General features: G+C 49.0%; 1 protein-coding gene across 2 annotated transcripts in view; it reads right to left on the minus strand.

Annotated features, from left to right (window-relative positions):
- Nucleotides 1–21,849, minus strand: part of ZNF185 (zinc finger protein 185 with LIM domain) — a 120,593-nt gene that overhangs the window by 67,646 nt on the left and 31,098 nt on the right. For both annotated transcript variants that reach the window (XM_054040624.1, XM_054040625.1), the window contains exons 3-14: nt 18,553–18,691; nt 17,219–17,293; nt 14,776–14,814; nt 13,854–13,925; nt 12,648–12,728; nt 11,699–11,779; nt 7,622–7,705; nt 6,379–6,417; nt 5,384–5,467; nt 4,099–4,182; nt 3,367–3,447; nt 2,840–2,923 (exon numbers count right to left, since the gene is read on the minus strand). In XM_054040624.1, the coding sequence (XP_053896599.1) occupies nt 2,840–2,923; nt 3,367–3,447; nt 4,099–4,182; nt 5,384–5,467; nt 6,379–6,417; nt 7,622–7,705; nt 11,699–11,779; nt 12,648–12,728; nt 13,854–13,925; nt 14,776–14,814; nt 17,219–17,293; nt 18,553–18,691 (943 nt within the window). The remainder of the gene's footprint in view (nt 1–2,839; nt 2,924–3,366; nt 3,448–4,098; nt 4,183–5,383; nt 5,468–6,378; nt 6,418–7,621; nt 7,706–11,698; nt 11,780–12,647; nt 12,729–13,853; nt 13,926–14,775; nt 14,815–17,218; nt 17,294–18,552; nt 18,692–21,849) is intronic.

Here is a 21,849-nt window from a genome sequence, read left to right on the forward strand (position 1 = left end):
TTAGGATGGAAGAATCTCATGCACTGCCATAGGCTGGGGACCGACTGGCTAAGCCACAGTTCTGCAGAAAAGGACCCAGGGATTACAGTGGATGAGAAGCTGGAAATAAGTCAACAGTGTGCCCTTGTTGCCAAGAAGGCTAATGGCATATTGGGCTGTGTAGTGGGGCGGCTGCCCCACTCCTGGAGAATTTAGGCTGCAGCAGGCCAGTGGGCCTGCACAGATGGGCAGCCAATCAGAGAAGGGCTTAGTGGGAGCCAATCAGGGCCCAGATTGGAGACAGCCAATCAGGGCCTGGCTCAGCCCTATAAAAAGGCTGCTCAGGAAGGGAACAGTCAGCCTGTCCCAGACCTTCATGGGAGAAGGTCTGTCTTCAGAGGGGAGACTAGCACCTGGGACAGCACAGCACAGCACAGCACAGCGCTGGGCAGGGCAGGGCAGGGCAGGGCAGGGCAGGGCAGGGCAGGGCAGGCCTGGCGGAGCAGAAGGGAACTCCAGCCTGGTGTCTGCCAGACTGCAGGCCCTGAGGGGAAGGGACTAGCCAGCGCAAGGCGCCAAAGGGGAAGCAGCCCAGGGATGTGGACAGACGGAGGGGAGAGAAGGACGACAGCGAGGCTGCCGCCAGAGGGTCCCTGGGCCGGGATCCAGAGTAGAGGGTGGGCCTGGGTCCTCCTTTCCCCCCTTGCAGTACATCCAGCCATTGGCCGTAGGGAGCGGCCATTATAGACTACACCCGATCCCTGACAAGAGGGATAGACTTTGGGGGTGTGTGGTTGGACATGGTGGCTGGGGCGTAGAGAGACTGCTGATCAACTGCACCCCCCATCCCCAGAAGGGGGTGTGGATGGACTAAGGGGCACTGCCGTAGGGCAGTGGTCCAGAAGAGGACGCTGTGAGCTGGTGAGTGACGTGGGCTCAGATGCCAACCAAGGACGAGGCAACGGGTGGGACACCACTGAGAGAGGGCGCTCCACTGGACTGAGCTAATTCCCAGAGGTAACCAGCAGGAGGCGCTGCGGTGGTGAGTCCCAACCTTGTCACAGGCTGCATTAGTAGGAGTGTTGCCAGCAGACTGAGGAAAGTGATTATTCCCCTCTATTCAACACTGGTGAGGCCACAGCTGGAGTACTGCATCCAGTTTTGGGCCCCCCCACTACAGAAAGGATGTGGACAAATTGGAAAGAGTCCAGTGGAGAGCAACAAAAATGATTAGGGGGCTAAGGCACATGACTTGTGAGGAGAGGCTGAGGGAACTGGTGTTATTTAGTCTGCAGAAGAGAAGAGTGAGAGGGGATTTGATAGCAGCCTTCAACTACCTGAAGGGGGGTTCCAAAGAGGATGGAGCTAGGCTGTTCTCAGTGGTGGCAAATGACAGAACAAGGAGCAATGGTGTCAAGTTGCAGTGGGGGAGGTCTAGGTTGGATATTAGGCAAATCTATTTCACTAGGAGGACGGTGAAGCATTGGAATGGGTTATCTAGGAAGGTGGTGGAATCTCCATCCTTAGAGGTTTTTAAGGCCCAGCTTGACAAAGCCCTGGCTGGGTTGATTTAGTTGGTGTTGGTCCTGCTTTGAGCAGGGGATTGGACTAGATAACCTCCTGAGGTCTCTTCCAACTGTAATATTTTATGATTCTATGACTTTGCAGCTGGTGAAAGAGGTTGTATGGCAGTCAATTTATCCACAGCACAGGAAGCCTCACTGCAAGCTTCCATCACACACTGCATCACCAACCTGCCACCCACCTGAGCTGGAGACACAACCTCTGGGCACAGGAGGGAAGTGTGATGGTGTATATGTTCCCCATCTCTGGCTGAGCAAGAAAGGGGTTAATCCCCTTTGCTGTGCTGAGAGGAGGTGTCTACCCTTCAAGAGTGTTGGAGTGTTGGGGAAAGGGATGATACAGGTGTTTCTACTGGTGGTCTGGACCTGTTTGAAGGGGCTTACAAGCCATTTGTCCCTTCCCCTTTGGTATTTAAAGCAAACTAGACTCATTTGAGAGTTCTGGTTCTTTCTCAACGATTGCTAGAGCTGAGCTCTGGGGAAGGGATAGCTCAGTGGTTTGAGCATCCTTGAGGGGGCAATTTAGGGATCTGGGGCAAAAATCTGTCTGGGGATTGGTCCTGCTTTGAGGTTGAACTAGATGACCTTCTGAGATACCTTCCAACCCTGATATTCTATGATTCTAAGCTGCCAGACCTGGAGAAAGGAGGTTGCTATTCTGGTCTAGTAGGCTGCTGGGAGCTGGAGTTGGCAGCTGTTTCTCTTAAAGGTGGAAACTATACAAATGAGTAGAGTCTTCTGAGATGGGAGTGGGGATCAGGGAAAGGAATAGGGGAAACTTCCAGGGCATGCAATGTCTTAAACACCACCTGCCCTCAGGGTGAATTCTCATGGTAACATTAGTGCAGGGGCTTCAATTTGCATCTTCCTCTCCTCTCTTTCTCCAGCACATGTGAATGAGTCAACAGTCAAACCTGATTTGAGATCCTGCTAGATGAAATGAGCTATATAAATGAGCGCTACATCACTGATCTTACGTTGAAGGTAAGTAGGGCAGTGGTGGGCAGCTTTCATTAGAGATGTGGGGAGAACACCCACAACAGCTACTTCTGAATAGAATGTGCTCCAGGGGTAGAAGAGGCATTTAGATACTTGCCATGCTACCTTCATGTCAGGCTGCCCCATTTTCCTAGTGTGATGAAGTGGGGATTTTCCCTTGTTATGTTGTATGTGAGTCTTACTGTTGAGCCTATGTGAGTTTTACAACATCTATTTCACTCTCTGCACAACGCTCATTTCACTGCAGGAGGCGGGAAGGTGTTTCATACGGACTCTACCTTTCCCCTGTGGAAATGGTGGTGGCTTTTGGAATCGATTCATCCCAGGAGATCAGGTCAGGCTCCGCTTTAACTGGTTTGTCACTAGTAACAAAAAAACAAAAGCAAGACTCAGTATGTAGTACTTGTACTGTAGCCTAATATAACTTACTGAAATATAATACGGGGTGCATAGGAAAAAACAGAAAAATATACGGGGGATAGTCCACTCTGCTCAAGCTAATCATATAAATCAGAGCCACCATGGACCTGTTCAGCTGCTGTGTCTATTTTCTCGCTCTGCCAATTGTTCGTTACAGTGTAATCTTTTTTCACTCTTTGCCCTGCCTAGCTCAAGTAACAGCGATCCCCTTTGTCTTTTGGGAGACTATCCCACACATGGAATGATTGCACTGGTAGGAGTGGCCATGTCAGATAACTCCCACCATGGCCAGTGCTCTATGATCATGCATTCGCTGCAATAATGAGACACTGGGATCTATTCACGGACCTTAACTAAGGGAACATCAACACAATCTGAACTTTACCTTTTCTCTGGGGAGGAGGTGACTCTCAACTTTATTTCACTCTGAGGCATTGGCTTGGGGTCATTTATAACTCTTTCTTCACTGATAAATATAGAAAGAAAGTTGCAATTAACCGGCATGCTACTACAAACTCATTGGTACATCCAAGTCCTCTACAGTTATTGAAGTTCCATATAGCAAAGGAAGACATAATTTAAAAGGAAATGCCAAATAAATAGGTCTGAAGCCTGTTCTGATCCAACCAAATCATAGCAAACAAATTCTGCGCAGTGAATGTGAGAGGGAAAAGAACTGCACTAACATGGGACATAGTAAGCAAATGAGTTTCTTCCACCCATGGAAGTCTGAATCTGAGGAAAGGACAGAAAGATCTCTGAAATAGACAAAGGATATAACCTAGGCCAGAGGAGGTCTGTATAAAAGAAATGGGTAGCAAGCCTTCTCAGCTGGACCGGTGGGTATAACTGAGATTGGGGCAGAGGAGATCTGAATATGGGGAAGCCAGCAGCCCCCATCTACTCCTGGGTAGAACAAACTAAGTGCCTCACTGCTTCCTCATTGGGCAGAGCAGCGTCTTTCTCAATGCTGAAAGGAATCACCCGTTCCTCAGTGGAGTTAGTAAAGGCAATAGCATAGCAAGTGGCACCCCCGGCCACACAAAGTACATATGAATTGGGAGCACCCACTGGCATGCAGGCTCATTTCATGTAACAAACTCCACAGCAACTCTACCTTCTGCCTGTAGCCAGAGCGGGTTTGGATGTTATTGCTTCACCTGGAGAAGTCCCAACAGGCTTCTCTTCATCCACTTTATCACTGATAATCACAATAAATAATTAATAAAACACAAGATAAAGTGTGAATGCCCCCCTGCTTTCCAAGACACCCAGCGCTGCACTGAACACTCCATCCCAGATAGAAATGCGTGCCCGTGGAGTGAAGGTCTGCTCCCTGCAGCAGTGCAAGGAACACTTCTGAAATACTGAATAAACTGTTCTACCGGATTGGAGCGCTTCCCATCTTCCCACAGGAATCAAAATGGAGCTCAGGTGTTCCTGATGTTCATTGCAAGTGGTCTTGACACTTCACAGTGATTATGTGAGTTTAGAGTGTGTGCATGACCTTTCCTGGGAAGCTCCTTGTCTAGCTTTTTAGCTACTTTTGTGCCTGGGCTCTGGTGCAGCACTGGAGGGAGCCACAGTGACTCAAACTCAAAAATCTCTCCCACTGTGATTGGCAGGTGTACAGCTTGCTGGGGGCAGTGGGGAGCCCACTAGGAAAAGTAAGGAATGGCTCCCTTTGGCCCCATTCCCATCCCTGCTCTTTTGTCCCCTAGAATTAGTTGACCTGTTTCTTTTGGCCCCCTCCCCTCTTCAGCAGGTGTGGCCAAGGTTGTAACAGAGTTTAAGGCCAAAAGGGCCCACTAGATCATCTAGTCTAACCTCCCATAGAACACAAGCCACCAGCATCACCCAGCACCCACACACTAAACCCAAAATGAGACCAAAGTAGAGGAGACCACAGGAGACTAGACTATTACGTGCCACAGGCAGAGAATAGAAGGGACTGAGGTGCACCAGTGCCCAAAACCCTGCATTGGCAGGGAAATGATGAAGTGAGAGACACCCAGATAATCCTGGGAAGTGACCTGCACCCCCACAGTGCAGAGGAAAGCAAAACCCACCCAAGGTCACTGCTGATCTGAGCTAGAGGAGAATTCCTTTCCAACTCCACATATGGTGGCCAGTTAGACCCTGAGCATATGAGCCAGCCAACCACCTGAGAGAGAGAATGCTCAGTGCCACCTCAGAACTCTGGCCTACCCTGCCTACAGTACCATCTTCAGCCATAGTCATTCTTGGTGCTTCTTGTGGGAGGGGACCCTCCATCATCAACTGTGGTCAGAAAGACTGTCATCTTTCACCAGCAACTATCTTCAGTGTCACACAGAAAGACAAGCTGGAAAATGGACCCCATCCCAAACACACACAGAATAATCCAGAGTCAGGGACACTACCTTTTGCCACTAAAACCGAACCTTGATGAAGCCGGAAGGGGCTGACTCTGCATGCGCAGTCGTCCTTCCTCCTCAATCTCAACCCTTTCAGGATGAAAAATAAAGACACAAACATCACATCATTCCACACACATGCACACACACTTGTTCAAACATTTTATTTAGTCTCCCCTCATGCTGTAGAATTTTTCTCTGCACATCTTAGGGTCAAACTTTGCTTCTGTCCCTGGAGTCCACAGCTGGACTTAACAATGAATATGTTATTAATTGGCTGAGTGAAGCAAGCCCTTACCCTCACCTCGATAGCCTTTCTTTGTGTGGGACTGACTGTTCAGGAAGTTAAAAGCCCAATGGTGGCCCTGATTGCAGGGGTCAATCTCTTCTGGAAGAGGAAAGGAAGTGGGTCCCCATGATCTCCCAAGCACAATTTCAGGTTTCCTGACAATCCACGGCTGTCATCTTCCAGTTCAATATCTAGGGCTATGTCTACACTGCGCACCTTACAATCAGTGATGAGCTGCCAAAATCGTAACAACCGGTTCCCTCCTCACCCCACGAGGGGGTCATGGCCTACCCCCCGGGACTCCTGTCCCATCCAACCCCCCACGTTCCTTGGTGCCCTCCCCCACCCCAGGGACCCCTGCTCCATCCACCCCTCTTCCCTGTCCCCTGACTGCCCCCTGCCGCTCCATCCAACCCCTTGTTGTTCAGGGGGGTGTTTTTTTTCACACCCTGAGCAAAAAAGGTTGTAATGATGAATGTGCCAGTGTAGACATAGCCTAAGTCGCCGTGTTCATCCCACTAGGAGCTTTCCAGTGCCAGTATAAGTCAGCCTAGATGTATGGGTCCAGCCTATCTAGGCATTTTCCCTGCCTCCAATTTCACACCAGATGGAAACGCCAAACCCTAGCCCTTAGTAGAAACCACTACACTGAGATGGTACCATAGAAGGGGAGTTCTACTGTAATTTTTGGGGCACAGAGCCAATAACTCACCTCTTGGCAATGAAGGGTGGTACTTCTTGTGTTGGGCTTCTGTAAAGGAGATACAAGGGCAAAGATTGCATGAAGCCAGTGAGCAAACCTGGCATGTGGGCAGTTCTCACGGGAGTTGCTGAGACAAATTCAACAGAGACCTGAAGGGTGATGCTATTTTACATATAGGGCCATGTAATGCAGTTTGCACAGATTTAGCAGTGAGTGGGTATACAAAACCAATGTAACTTACACACCTAGGGGGCAAAAGCAGGAAAAGCATCTGATAAGAAGGTGTAAAATAAAGCCACCCCCTCTTATTTTACACCTTTCTTTTAGTAGTTTTTTTCTTGTTACACACAAAATCCTTCTGCCTCGGCATTTGTTTACGGCATTTGTTTTGCATACCAGCTGAATTCCAAATCAGTGCAAGGTACACTATCTTATTGCCCTTGTGTAAATTACACCACTTTATGTCACTGTTGTGGCACATTCCTTCTTTGCTTCTCCCATTCCCTCACAGGCACTGCCAGCCTCCCTGCCACCTCATTGTGCCACCCCGAGTTAGACCAAGAGAGAAAAAGATGCCCTTTAAGCTGCAAAAATTGCAGTTATTTATCCTGGGAGATCAATCTTATTTTGACCAGTAGAACTGACCTTTACAACCCCCAGAGGAGAGGTGGATAGAGGAGCTTCCTACACCTGCAGTATCTCCTGCATACTTACACTACTACTGGAGCTGCTGCTGAGATGGGGGCTCATAATATATGGTAAAAGACAGTCCTTGCCCCAAGGAGCTTATCTAAACTGGATGCAAATCCTGCTTGGAATCCAATTTCTTTGTGGGAGATTCTTTGGCCCATACTAATGTTTACAAGCCCCTTCTGCCCCTGCCCCCTCTCTCCCTGGTGCAATAAAGCTGGGCTGGAGAAAACAGGTGCTTGGGATGTTCTGAGCAGACAGGCCTGAAAATATGGGTCTTAGTTGTAGGTTCTAGACTGTTAGGAATAATTTTTTCAAAGATTTCAGGCTGTTTTTCTTTCCTTTTGCTCCTTTCCCTCTCGGATGGGAAACACTTCAAAGGTCCTTCAATGGATATGCCCAGTTCTACAGTTCCTTGGACTTTTCTCAGTTAGGACTTGATTCAGAGTCAATAGAAGCCAATGGAAAGACTCACATTGCCTTCAATGGATCAGGCCCATAAGTCCCTGTGAAACATTTGCTAATAGTTTCCCTTTCTGTTCACCTCTCCCATGAGACTCACCCATGGCTTTTCTTGGCAGCAGAGAGGACGTAAGAGCGCTCCCTGCTGGCTGTGCGCCTCAGTACATTGTTGGCTGCCTCTGTCCTGGAAGGGAAGGAAGAGATACCCCTGGGGGAATTCTACGCCACTGCGCAGATGCAGAATTTATGTCCCCTGCAGATTTCTTTGTTTCCCCACAGAAAAATGACTTTCTGATAGGGAAGCAAAGGGAAGCCACAAAAGCGGTCATGCGACCCTCCCCAGCAGTATGTTTCGGGTGCACGGGGCAGCCGACAGAAAGGCAAATCACTGTGGGGCGGGGGCGGGACTGGTGAAGATACTGTTGGTGGCTCCTTCCCTGTGCCGGGCTCAGCTGCTAGTCCCAGCTGGGCTGGGGAGGACAGAACTTCATCTTCCCCTGCATGGCATCCAGGGCCATGTCATCCCTCCCCCAGATTTCTCACCCTCCCCCCACCAGCTCTTCCTGCACCCATCGTTCCTCAGCTGCAGCGGGAGAGATCACTGTACAGGGAGCTTATCCCCAATCCATCCAACCCCCATGCATCCAGACCCCCTCATACCCAGACCCTCCCACCAAGCCTCACCCACCCCACCCCCAGAACCCCCCAATGAGCCCCACTCCCCCTGTACCTGGCCCACCCTGATGAGCACCAGCACCTGGATCCCCAACCTACCGAGCTCCAACCAGCTGCACTTGGGTCCCAACCCCCATAAGCCCCACTCCCCCAGCATCTGGCTCTCCACACTGAGCCCACCAAGATCCCACTGCTGAGCTCTATCCCCCCACACTCAGACCCCACTGCTAAGCTCTAACCACCTTTACCTGGATCCTCCTGCAGAGTCCCATTACCGTTGCACCCAGAACCCCCCAAGTAAGCTCCTGTGCATCTAGATCCCCCCTGCACCCAGATCCCCCACTGAGCCGCTTGCACCCAGATTGCCCCACACAGAACCCTCTCAAACCACACCTGGATTCCCGCCGCAATAAGCCCCTCCACACTTGGATCCTGCCTGCCCATACCTGGTGCACATGGCACGGAGGTGCAGGGCTCTGGGGTGTTACTGGGGCAGGCCTGGTCCTTGCGCTGTGTCAAGGTTGGGTGCAGCCTTATCGCTGAGTCCATGTCCTGGGGGTGGGAGGGGGAGCTGCACAGTGACCTCCTACCTCTGTGCAGCCAGTGCCCTGTGCTCCCCAATGCCATGTTGGAGCCTCCACATTTATTTGACAAATAAAATTTGCAGAATTGTAAAATATTGTGCACAGAATTTTAATTTTTTTGGCACAGAATGCCCTCAGGACTAAAAAGAGCACATTCCAGTGATGAAGGTGGGAGGCAGGAGACTGAGATGGTAGGGGGCTAGAGGTGAATGAGTCACTGAAGGCTTGTACCAGACTTCGCTGGAAAGAACATAAATCAAGCAAGAGCCAAGGGTAGTAACAATGGCCTATCTGTCCATTTAATCTGTACCCATCACTGTGGTGGCCAGGTATCAATTCCCACCTGCATACTATTTATATTGTACTAGGCATGTACATAGCTCTGTGCAATGGGTGAAATGTGCCAAGCAATCAATAGAGTCCCTAGCTCAAGGAGATTACTGTCCAAGGGCAATGAAAGGTTGCAATATGGTACATAATAAAACAATGCAAATACAGAGTGTGGGGCCTGAGCTTCACAGTTGGATTGCTGAATAGACCAGGTGTGTCTATACAGATTCATTTGAAGATTTTGGTATCACTAAATGTGGATGGGGTGCTGACAACCTCATTTTTTTTGCCCACAGTGGAATGTGGGCAAAATCATAGAATCATAGAACTCGAAGGGACCTCGAGAGGTCATCTAGTCCAGTCCCCTCCACTCATGGCAGGACTAAGTATTATCTAGACCATCCCTGACGGGTGTTTGTCTAACCTGCTTTTAAAAATCTCCAATGATGGAGATTCAACAACCTCCCTAGGCAATTTGTTCCAGTGCTTAATCACCCTGACAGCTAGGAAGTTTTTCCTAATGTCCAACCTAAACCTCCCTTGCTGCAATTTAAGCCCATTGCTTCTTGTCCTATCCTCAGAGGCTAAGAAGAACAATTTTTCTCCCTCCTTGTAACAACCTATTATGTACTTGAAAACTGTTATCATGTCCCCTCTCAATCTTCTCTTTTCCAGACTAAACAAACCCAGTTTTTTCAATCTTCTCTCACAGGGCATGTTTTCTAGACCTTTAATCATTTTTGTTGCTCTTCTCTGGACTTTCTGCAATTTGTCCACATCTTTCAAGAAATGTGGCACCCAGAACTGGACACAGTACTCCAGTTGAGACCTAATCAGCGTGGAGTAGAGCAGAAGAATTACTTTTCATGTCTTGCTTACCACACTCCTGCTAATACATCCCAGAATGATGTTCGCTTTTTTTGCAGCAGTGTTACACTGTTGACTCATATTTAGCTTGTTTTTTGAACTTGTTCTTTCCTGTTTTAGCCTCTGATTCTACCTCATTTTCACTGGCATTCACTGTGTTAGACGTCCAATCACCACCAACCTTGTTGGTGAAAACCAAAACAAACAAGTCAATAAGCACCTCTGCCATTTCCACATTTTCTGTTATTGTTTTTCCCCCCTCATTGAGTAACATCCCTACCCTGTCCTTGGTCTTCCTCTTGCTTCTAATGTATTTGTAGAATGGTTTCTTGTTACCACTTATGTCTACCTAGTTTGATCTCGTTTTGTGTCTTGGCCTTTCTAATTTTGCCCGTACCTACTTGTGTTATTTGTTTATATTCATCCTTTGTAATTTGACCTAGTTTGAACTTTTTGTAGGACTCTTTTTTGATTTTTAGATCATTGAAAATCTTCTGGTTAAGCCAGGTGGTCTCTTGCCATACTTTCTATATTTCCTACATAGTGGGATAGTTTGCTCTTGTGCCTTAATAATGTCTCTTTGAAAAACTGCCAACTGTTTTCAATTGTTTTCCCCTTAGACTTGCTTCCCATGGGATCTTACCTACCAACTCCCTGAGTTTGATAAAGTCTACCTTCTTGAAATGTATTATCTTTATTTTGCTCTTCTCCTTCCTATCATTCCTTATAAGCATGAACTCTACCATTTCATGGTTCCTTTCACCCAAGCTGCCTCCATTTTCAAATTCTCAACCAGTTCCTCCCTATTTGTCAAAATAAAATCTAGAATAGCCTCTCCCCTAGTAGCTTTCTCCACCTTCTGAAATAAAAAATTGTCTCCAATACATTCCAAGAACTTGCTGGATAATCTCTGTTATTTTCCCAACAGATGTAATTCTGAGTAGTTGAAGTCCCTCATCACCACCAAGTCCTATGCTTTGGATGATTTTGTTTAAAAACAGCCTCATCCACCTCTTCTTCTTGGTTAGGTGGTCTGTAGTGGACCCCTACGATGTCATCACCATTGTTTTTACCTCTTTTATCTTTACCCAGAGACTTTCAACAAGTCTGCCAAAATATATGTTTCCATTCCTAAAGTCCCATGTCAGAAAAAGGTACTTCTGAAAATATTATTTCAAGTGTCAGGAACTCTGATTCGCTGCTTCTGAGGCAGTGTTCCAGGAAGTCCCGCCTTACAGAGGAAGTGATGTGAAAGCTAGTGCTTGGCCTGAGCTATGGAAGTTCAGATCTGTATTTAGATTCAAATGCAAAAATATCCAGACTTAGAATTCTGGAGCTTGGATCTGGCTACAGAAAGTGGCTTGCTCACTTTTCTCCCAGGATAATCTTGAGTCTTTACACCATTTTTTCCATCCATTCACATAGACTGTATGTAGCTGATGGGTTCCCCACCTCCTCTCACTCGATAGGAAATTAATTGGGCCATACTGTCATTTTGAATCACGTCAGGCTTTTAATTATATTTTGTTAGGAGCCCGGAGGCCTGGGGGCATTGATGCACTCTATATAGAAATGCATTATTATTCTGACTGGCTCAGCTAAAATTTTCATAAACTTGACCTGCATGATGCTGGTAGATAAGATGAAAAGATACTTTCTGTTGTGTCCACTGAATCCCCAAAACCCCTTCATGGAAAGATATTGGCTGCAGCAGTTTGTACCTCTTCTTATGTTCATCTGGGGAAAAGGATGGTTTCTCTTCATCTGACTCCACTGATATTTGCCTGACATTGAATGGAGCCCTGAATCCAAGAGAAGAGGAGAACTATGTTAATGGCTTCGCTTTTGTACCTAGTAATAAAAGAATTTAAAGCAATGGACACTGGATAACAGACTTTGAAGCAGCCTTAGCCAGGTGAGCATAGATGATGAGATGACTTAGAGGTAGACGTCCGTGCAGCACCTAAAGGAATCCTGACGCTCATTCATGGGAGAGGCACTTTTATTTTCCAGGCACAATGGTGAAAATATATCCCTGTCCAGGTTTTCTGATTTACAGGGCTTGAGCCTCAACAGATGATAACGCTGAATGCTCAGCCAGAACCTGCTTTGATCAGAAAAATCAGGCAGTGGCCTGGCAGCAGGCCCAGACATGAGATTTCTGCATTTCTTGCTTTCAGACAAGCCACAGATACGGCAAAGCAAGCATCCCTTGTGGTAGTTTGGAGGCTTCTGACTCCTGTCCCAACTGGGTTTACTAAGAACAAAATTCACCCCATGCAGAAGGAAGCTCCACACAGTAACTTATTTTAAAACGAATGGCAGTGGAATGTTCAGCAAGCCAAGCGATCAGCCTGGCTGAGCAGGTGGCTCCATCATGCAGGCGATTGCACCAGGCACAGGGCCGGCTCCAGGCACCAGCTTCTCAAGCAGGTGCTTGGGGCGGCAGCTCCGGACAGGGGCGGCAGTTCCAGGTATTCGCTGGCAATTCGGCGGACGGTCCCTCACTCCGCCTGGGAGTGAAGGACCTCCCGCCGAATTGCCGCCGCAGATCGCGATCGCGGCTTTTTTTAGATCGCGATCGCGGCTTATTTCTTTTTTTTTTTTTTTTTGACCAGGCGAGGCCCTGCAGTTGGATAAGCAGTGTACTGCTCCTCTTGGTACACTCACAGTTTCTTGTAATCCTCAGTTGTCATCTTGTATCCGGAGGAGAAGCGGGGGAGGCTGGCACTCTTAGCCTGAGCTGCAGCACTGCAGATAACACACAGTCACTTCCATTAATGTGACACTTGTGACCTCTTGCCCTCCCACCAGCTTCCCTCCCATGCAGATTCGAGAATGTTTCACAAGAAAAGGGCAAAAAGGATGACCTAATGGATCATGTTGATTACTTTAGCCAGTGTATGGACAGCACATTGTTCTTCTGAGCTGTCCTGGGCCCAGGATATAATATGATAGATATGAAGGCCCAGTAGTTTCCCAAGGGCTCCTGAAAACTGTCATTACTAGGTTTGGAATCCCCCTCCCATCACACAACCCTATCTTGTTACAAGGGAGAGAGAGACACATCTTGTAACACTGTTCTCTCTAGCATTATCCACTGGACAGTAAAGGGGGAAATGCATGGGTGTGCCATGGTGGCAAAGAAGCCGAAAATCACCCTGCCATGGGGAAGGCACAGGACTGGCTATGCTAGCTTTGCAACTCTCCATCCCCCAAGTACTCCTCATGCCAGGGGCATGTAATGAGCGCTCAGGAGTAGGCTAGTGGCAGGCTGGGGGTGAGAGGTGTGTGACCACAGCCTCGCCCCACCACTCGAGCTTTCAAAAATAAACAACATCATCATCGTAATAAAATATTTTTGTTGTTTTTGTGACATGTTTGTTACAATGATTATTGAATGAAACCAGCATGGACATTTTCTCAAGGTTCCTACCCACCCCAAAAAGCTCTAATCAGCACATGATTTCTGGGACAAGCATCCCAAGATAAAAAAATGAGGGCACACCCAGAACACTCCCACTCCAGACAACTTCTGGCAGCCTTCTCAGAGGTCAGTGATGGGCCAAGATGAACCTTTCCACTATGTGCCACAACCAGTTCAGTTTAGAGATGGCATGAAGCCTCAGAATTGGGATCCGAGTTTGGAGTTTTGAATGCGCTTCAAGTGCAGCAGGTTGGGTCCAAGTCTCTCTAGCTTGTTAGATGCTTCATCGTCTCTGGATCTGAATTGTGGTTGGAGTGGCTCTGCCAGAGTTTAATGGAGATCTGTGGGACTCTACAGGCACTGTATGAAATCAAAGACTGGGCACCAGTGTATGCAGAATATTCCAAAATGCCAACCAGGTCTTGTATGAAGAATAGGATCAGACAAACCTTTTCTGCGTGCCATTGGAATAGAAGGTGCTCTCGGGCGGAGTCTTGTCAATGGTCCTGGTGAACACCCCCCTATAGGAAGAGGAGAACTGTAGTTAGATGCAGGGCCATCTTAGAACCAAAATTACAGAAAGGCTGAGGGAGCCATTGAGAAAGGCCCTAGAGGAGAGTTCCATGCTAAAGTGGGCCCCAAATCTGTCTCTCCATCAAATCTATTAAGCTGCAGATTTTCCTCATAGATTGCAGGGCTCTCATCACCTCCAGTACATTATGATCTGTATAGCCTGATGGAGATGTACTGCCCAGCCTCGCATTCCATGGCAGTATGATGACTTTGTGACCCTTGAGTGTGTACAAGGATTCATCCAGCACCCAAAGGGTAATGGAATTGTGAGAGGAATCGAATACACCTAGCGTTTTGGCTAATGCAAGGGCCTATGTCTCATGTTGAGGGCAAGATGTTGGGTCAGAAACAGATTAAACCATTCCATGGTCATAGTCAATACTTAATCAGCTCCCAAATGGACTTGGGAGTATGGCAATACAGGATACATGATCCTCTGTCAGACCACAGAGGACCAAGTCCACTGCTGGTCAACACCTAGTGCTGCAATGGAAGGTGAATCCCACAGTGCTCTGAGTTTCTAGTGCACTGCTGTTTACAAGGGACTGGGAGAGACTTCCTAACACCCCCACCAAGTGACCTCAGGCTACGAGATCTGATTTCCCATCACTGCCAGGGCTCTGCTTGTTAAGCACCCAAACATGTCTACCTACAGGGGATCCCCACAGTCAGACACCACCATAACAGTGAAACACAGGTGATATTGATATTTCACCCATTTTATCCTCTACTGTCTTAGCCTTTGTCACCTGCAGCCCCAGTGATTCTAACTCCGGGGATGTGGCTCTGCATACCAACCTGATGAGGTAACCGGAGGTGGGCTTGGAACCTGGCAACCTACACAGGGAATAGAAATCAAAAACTCACAAGGAAGAAATGGGAGCAGCAATATCCATAGGGTACAAGGCTGTCAGTGCACCAGGGCTTCTGCTGCTGTCCAAAGCCACAACAGTGGAAATCCAGAGCAGCGAGCCCCGTGATGCTATTTCATATCCCCATCCAAAGTTTATGTAGCCACTATTGTTTACAACTAGCTCCAAAGGATTTTTTTTACACTATTTCAGGATGTGCTATAAAGGGCTCTATCAGGAAACTGACTCATTCTTTAAAAATTTGTGCTGACAGTCTATTTAATTCCAGACACAAACATAAATCCACAGATGGAATATAAATGCATGGATAATGGATCAAACATTGTCTCTCTTATAGAACAACATATTTACATTAACTTATTCAAATGTCCATCTGCAGAAGGGGCCTGCTGTTCAGCTAGGGAAGGAGTTTGGAGAAACACTCCCTTAGGGGACCAGGAAGGAAACATTGTTAGATAGGGTTAGAACCAGCAAATTGTGACATGCTAAAAGGACTGACATACAAACCTGTGAAATATTGAGTCAGAAATGTCTTTCTGACAGTGAAAGTAGGACAGGGACTGGAGAAGAAGCAGCATAGGGATGGCCGCACTGGATTTTCAAAAGTGACTAGTCATTTGAGGTGCTTCAATGTTTGGGTGCTCAACCTGAGATACCTTAAAGGCTCTGATTTGTAGCAGCTGGGGCTCAGGTCCTCAGAGGTGCTTAGGCCTTTGAGGATCTGGGCTTTGGTGAGTCTGGCCCCTTTTAACATGTCTCAGGTTGGGCACCCAGAATCACTAGATGCTCTTGGAAAGCTTGGCCCATTAATTATTTGTATTGCAGTAGCATGTCAGAATCCCAGTCACGGACCAGGACCCCCGTGCTGAGCGCTGTACAAACAGAACAAAAAGACAGTGGTCCTCATTACCATCAGGTTTCTGAGCACCTTGCTCTCTCCCTTACCTCAGTTACAGCAGACTCCACTCCTCCCCTTTCACTGCAAGGTGAACATGCCCCCGAAGGCATCACATTGCCAATGTCACAGGGGTGTGCAGGGTGCAGGGCAAGGAGGGGCACAGGCCCCCCAATCAGTGGGGGCACAGAACTCCTCCGGGGCGGAAAGACCGAGCTCCTCCAGCCTTGAGGCTGCAGGGGGAGATCCAGATCCTCCAGCTGCCAGGTGAGAGCGAACTCCACCAGCCATGGGGGGCAGGCATGGAGAGTGAGCTCCACTGGCCCTGGGGCACAGAAAATGGCCAAATTTTTATTCCAGTGCACTTCCCTGCAATGTCACAAATGTTGCTGTTATTATCTATTGTGCCCCAATGTGCATGTTGCTTTACAGGAAGGCCTCAAGCAAAGTCCCTCCCTGGAGAATCCTGCCAGCTAAGGAGAGGGGGAACGCAACGAGAACTGATAAGAGGTCATGGAGGAGAAGGGGGAAGTGGCAACAAACTGCTCACAGGAGAGTTATTAATGAAAAATTCAGATCGGCGAGGACTGTCACTCTTCAGCAATGGGACTGCAGCCAGCAGGGGGCTCAAACACTGGGCTAATCGCTGCCCCATATTTTTATTTTCTTAGGATCTGAACAGCTGGATCCTTATCCCCAGGCAGTACACTGGCACAGGGATCCAGAGGTGGATTAAGGTTTCCTGGGGTCCTGGATCAGAGCAAGTGGGGGGCCCCTCCCTACCCCTTCTGCCTGCAGTCCCACCCCTTCTGCCCCTTCTGCCTCTGGCCCTGCCCACGGCCACACCCCATTCTGCCCCTTTCCCCCGCAGCTCACCCCTGTTCCACCCATGGTCGTGCACCGTTCCACCTCCACACACACACTGTTGCCCTGCAACCCGTTTGCTCCTTTCTGCCTCCCCCTCTGTTGCTCTAACACGAGAGAAGCCATGGCAGAGAATGAGAGCTCTTCTAGTCCTGGGGCCGCAGTGAGGGTCCAGGCGCCGTAGCTTCCCCCACCCACTCCCTGCTTGGCGCTTCTGCCAGGGTTCTGGACTTCCGCCACACTGCGGTAGATTTCTGCTGAGGGTCGGGCACACATTTTTCCAGGGCCCCCAAATTGGCCAGGGCCCCTGGGCACAGGTCCCGTCAGCCCACTGGATAATCTGCCACTGCTTGGGACCATACATGGCACTACATTGGCACACAGATCCATCCGCATGTATGAACTTGCAGGATGGGGGCCATGCTCTGTCCAAGATGAATGCTTGCAGAATGCTGTGCTGAGCACAATGGGTGCAGCTCTCCTCCTGCATTACATTTTATAACCTAATAATACCAGGAGTGGGTGTGAGGAGACCTCAAAGAACCCCATGTCCAGGAAGCTGCAATGGCACTGCATATTTATACCATCCCAGCCAGAAGCCTTCAGTTACCTGTCACCGTGGGGTGTAACAGATGCTGAGGCTGGGGATCCCCCGTCGATCTTGCTAGACCTACATGGTGAGTGCCTGGTGGGGGGGAGGAACAGAATCACAATGGTAACAGTCCCATTCACACAATTCTCAACTGCTTTAGACATGCCAAATGTGACAGTTATGTGAGTAAAATGCACCTCCAGTGCCATCCCATGTGCATGGCACATCATGGTGCCAGTGTGGCGATGGCGTGCTGCAGCCAGAGAGGACTTCCAGAGGAATTCACCCATGAAGGAAATCTCGTGCAGGCAATGCTCCCTGAAGAACCACATTGGTGTCATCATACTCACCCAGCTCTTTCATCCACAGATCTCAAAGCACCTCACCATGAGGCAAGGAGCATTATCCCCATTGCACAGATGGGGAAAGTGAGGCACAAAGAGTGGGAAGTGCCTTGCTCAAAGTCACACAGCGAGTCTGTGGCAGAGCCAAGCATAGAACCCAGGTCTCCTGAATGTTACTCTGGTTCACCCAGCCTCTGGGATTGCACTGTCTGCCTCCCTATTTTGCTGCTATTATTTAGAGAGTGCTCATGCTGCAGATGTGCTTTATAAACAAGTAGGGAGAAAAGTCCCTGCCAGAAAATCTACAGCATCCAAACTGGTGTGGGGCTGGGGCATCCTGTGGTCAGCTGCCAGCTTGCTGATGCACTCAGGTTTCATCAGCACTGGGGAGGCTTGTTTAGAGAGGAGGGAGATTTTTTGTTTTGTTTTTCATTAAGCAGTTTAATAAAACACTGGCCCTGTAAGTGTCTGTATCCCACACTCTGCCCAGTGCACCTTGCCAGGGTAATGCTATGCCCCTGGGATCAGCAGGGGGTGGTGGAGAGCTAGCTGTGTTGGCTTTACAACACTTAGGGTCCAGGATTCCCCCACATGTGGCAACCGCCATCTGCCCACTTCTGGCAGCTTTGCAGCCCCTTTTTACCATGCCAGCAACCACAGGGACAGAGCATTGGGCAGGACTGGCTCCATGAGTTCAGCTGATCCTCTCCCATTTGCCGTTGGACATCTCCTGAGGATTAAAAATACCTCCGAGCTGCTGGGTTCATGGTTCTCTGGAAAGGTCATTTCCATTTAACTATCAAAAGTAAATACAAGCAATGCGTCCATTTGATTGTGAGTTCACTGCCAGCTGCATGGCCTTGTGCCACCCTTAGGGAATGCCTGACGGTGATGGCGTTGTCCCATGACTCCACTGAGTTTGGGGAAGGGACTCTACCAAAATAGCACAGAATTCTGAGAGGAAGGGGCAACAAGCTGTGGGTGGGTGAGACTGGTAACTCTACTTACAATGGGCTGCTCTTCATCTCCTCCTCATTGTCTGAGTTTTGTGGGTAGATCCAGCTCTTATCTCCTTTTAGTGTGGTGCGTACCTTCATCTGTCTGATGATCTTCTTGCGATCTTCTTCACTAGGTGGGATAACACCCCCTGATACAGAACAAGAGGAGATGGTTTAGGGGACTGAGGGAATGGGCTTGTTGAATAAGCACAGAACTCCCACTATCAACAGACCCATCCAGGAGCCATTCCAGTTGGGAACAGAAGCCAGCCCTTATTTCCCCCTTCTTATTCTAATAGATTTAAAATACCGAGGGATCTTTCACCCACTCATACAGGCTTTGGCAGCTGGCAAAGTCAGAGGCAGACTCCAGAATGGACTTAGAGGGCCACTTTACACTGGATATCCTGGCCTACAGGACCCTCTACTAGAATTCACAGACTCATTTGCTTGTGCTTCTTTAAGGGGGGTATTTAGCATGAATCAGTTGTTTTTCTACCACAGAGAACCAAAGACATTCAGGTGACTGTCTGCTCGCTTATCTAAAAGGCAGTATGTTTGCCTCCACATTCCCTCTCCCTGAATCTACTTAGAGTGGCTGAAGCTAATGCAAGTGTTAGGTTGGAAAAAAACATGTTTCTGGTTGTCATGCATGGTTTGCCATTTCTGCCACCTAGTGGTGAGACAAGTTTAGGACTTGGCTCAATGGAAGGACGGACAGATTGAAAGAACATAGGAGTCCCTCCTGCAAACCTTGTCTAATGACAACCTCAAATTAGCGGACTAGAGAGACCCTTGCCTTGCTCATTTCTACCCTTCCATTCAAAATTGCTATTTCAAATGCAAGTGATCAATCCATGTCTTACAGAATATGCGTACCACACCTGGCACAATGGGGCTTTCATTTTGATTGTGGCACAAGTACTAGCCTCCTGTCCCTATAATGCCCTTTCCTTCATTGCTACTCTGTCAAAAATCTACTTATCTTCCATTGGCTCTGTCCTGTCATCTATTAGGAGCCTTAATTACATAATTGACTGGAATAAGTGTTGTTAACATTAATTAAAACATTGAAGCAGGAGATGTGAAAATGCCATAAATTGGTAATTAGGACATGCTGCATCATCAGCAGGGTAGAGATCAGGCGAGAGAAAGCAGTTCAGGGGAGATGGGAGAGAGTGGGGGTTGGACAGGGTGGTGTTTGAGAGGACCAAAGAAGCCTAGGGAGGGGCTAGAGAAAGTGGAAGGTGTTGAGGAAAGCTAGGGTGTGGAGGAGCCGTATGTGGGGGGGAGGAGGGGAGAGGAATATCAAAACATGGATCGATCTTGCAGATTGCTAAACACTATCTGCAAGGGGCTGAGTACAGCTGGATGGAAAATGGGAATTTGCATGGGAAAAATCCCCATTCAAAATAAAAAAAAAATTAATGGAGATATACCATCTCCTAGAACTGGAAGGGACCTTGAAAGGTCATCGAGTCCAGCCCACTGCCTTCACTAGCAGGACCAAGTACTGATTTTGCCCCAGATCCCCAAGTGGCCCCCTCAAGGATTGAACTCACAACCCTGGGTTTAGCAGGCCAATGCTCAAACCACTGAGTTATCCCTCCCCCTTGCATACAAACAGTTTTCCCAGGAGAAATTTTTGAAAAATGAGAAGGTGTGAGGAAAGCTTGCTGCCAAAAAGCCTCCAACTTTTCCAGTTGGAAACCAGCAACAAATAGGGTTGCCAACTGTCTAATCACACAAACCCAAACACCCTCGCCCCATGCCCTGACCCGGCCCTTCCCTGAGGCCCCACCCCGACTCACTCCAACCCCCTCCCTCCCTCCATCGCTCCCTCTCCCCCACCCTCACTCACTTTCATCAGGCTGGGGCAAGGTGTTGGAGTGCGGGAGGGGATGTGGGCTCTGGGCTGGAGGTCGGGCCGAGGGGGCTCCGGGCTGAGCCTGGGGCAAGGGGTTGGAGTGCGGGAGAAGGTGTGGGACACAGGCTCTGGGAGGGAGTTTGGGTGTGGGGGCTCAGGGCTGGGGCAGGGGTTGGAGTGCAGAAGGGGGCGCATGGTGCAGGCTCCAGCTGGGCGGTGCTTACCTCAGGTGGCTCCCGGGAAGCAGCTGGTATGTCTGGCTCCTAGATGGAGGGGCCAGGTGGCTCCATACACTGCCCCTGCCTAGAGGCACTGCCCCCACAGCTCCCATTGGCTATGGTTCCCAGCCAATGGGAGCTGAAGAGTCAGCGCTCAGGGCGAGGGCAGCACACAGAGACCCCCTGGATGCCCCTGGACGCTTCCGGGAGCCATGCGGAGCCAGGGCAGGTAGGGAGTCTGCCTTAGCCCCGCTGCACAGCTGGACTTTTAGTGGCCTAAAATCTCCCGGATTGGCTTCAGTAGCCTCTGGGAGATTGAGCCCAATTCTGCAAAACTCACGGCCAAACCTGGAGGGTTGGTAGCCCTAGCAACAAAGGGCCAGAAGGGTTCGGCTTGCTCCACACCCAGATTTTGCACGAGTGAAACTAGGTCGGGGAGGGGGGAGGGAGAAAGGTTACCACAGTAGTTACACCAGCACAACCCTGAATGTGGACAGAGTTAGGCTTACCATATTGCAGGTTCCCAAAAAGAGGACACAATATGGGAATATGGGGGGCATAGTTGGGGGGGGGTGCAGAAAGGGCAAGAGTGTTCTGGGAGGGGTATTTGGGGAGTGCTGGGGGAGTGACAGTACTGGGAGGGATATTTGGGGAGTGTATGTGTGTACTGGTGGGAGTATTTGGGGTGTGCAGGAGGGGTGCGTCTGTATTGGGAGGGGTATTTGGGGGGGCCAGAGGGGTGTATGTATTCAAAAGTGTATTTGGGGAATTCTGAGGGCGCATGTGTATTGGAGGGTATTTTGGAGCATGCAGAAACTGTGTGTGGGGTATTTGGTTGATTCTGGGGGGAGTACGTGTGTACTGGGGGCTATTTGTGGGGTGTGGAAAGAGTGTGCATGTACTGAGAGAGAAATTTCAGGGGTGCAGGATGGGTATGTATTGGGGGAGTATTTGGGGGGTGCAGCAAGTGTGCATGTGTACTGGGAGGCATATTTGGGGGTCCAGGAGGGGTGCATGTGTATTGGGAGAGATATTTGCGGGGTGCTGGTGGTTGAATGTGTACTGAGGGGTATTTGGAAGGGTGGAGAAAGTATGCCTGTGTACTGGAGAGGGCTCTCACGGTGGGTAAGGCTGAGAGGAAAGAGTAGGACCAATGACATATCAGACATCATACACTAGAATAGGGGAAATCATAGATGTTAGAGCTCATATAACAAATAGC

Source organism: Malaclemys terrapin, chromosome 9 (genome assembly GCF_027887155.1).
Source record: "Malaclemys terrapin pileata isolate rMalTer1 chromosome 9, rMalTer1.hap1, whole genome shotgun sequence".
Taxonomy (NCBI): domain Eukaryota; kingdom Metazoa; phylum Chordata; order Testudines; family Emydidae; genus Malaclemys; species Malaclemys terrapin.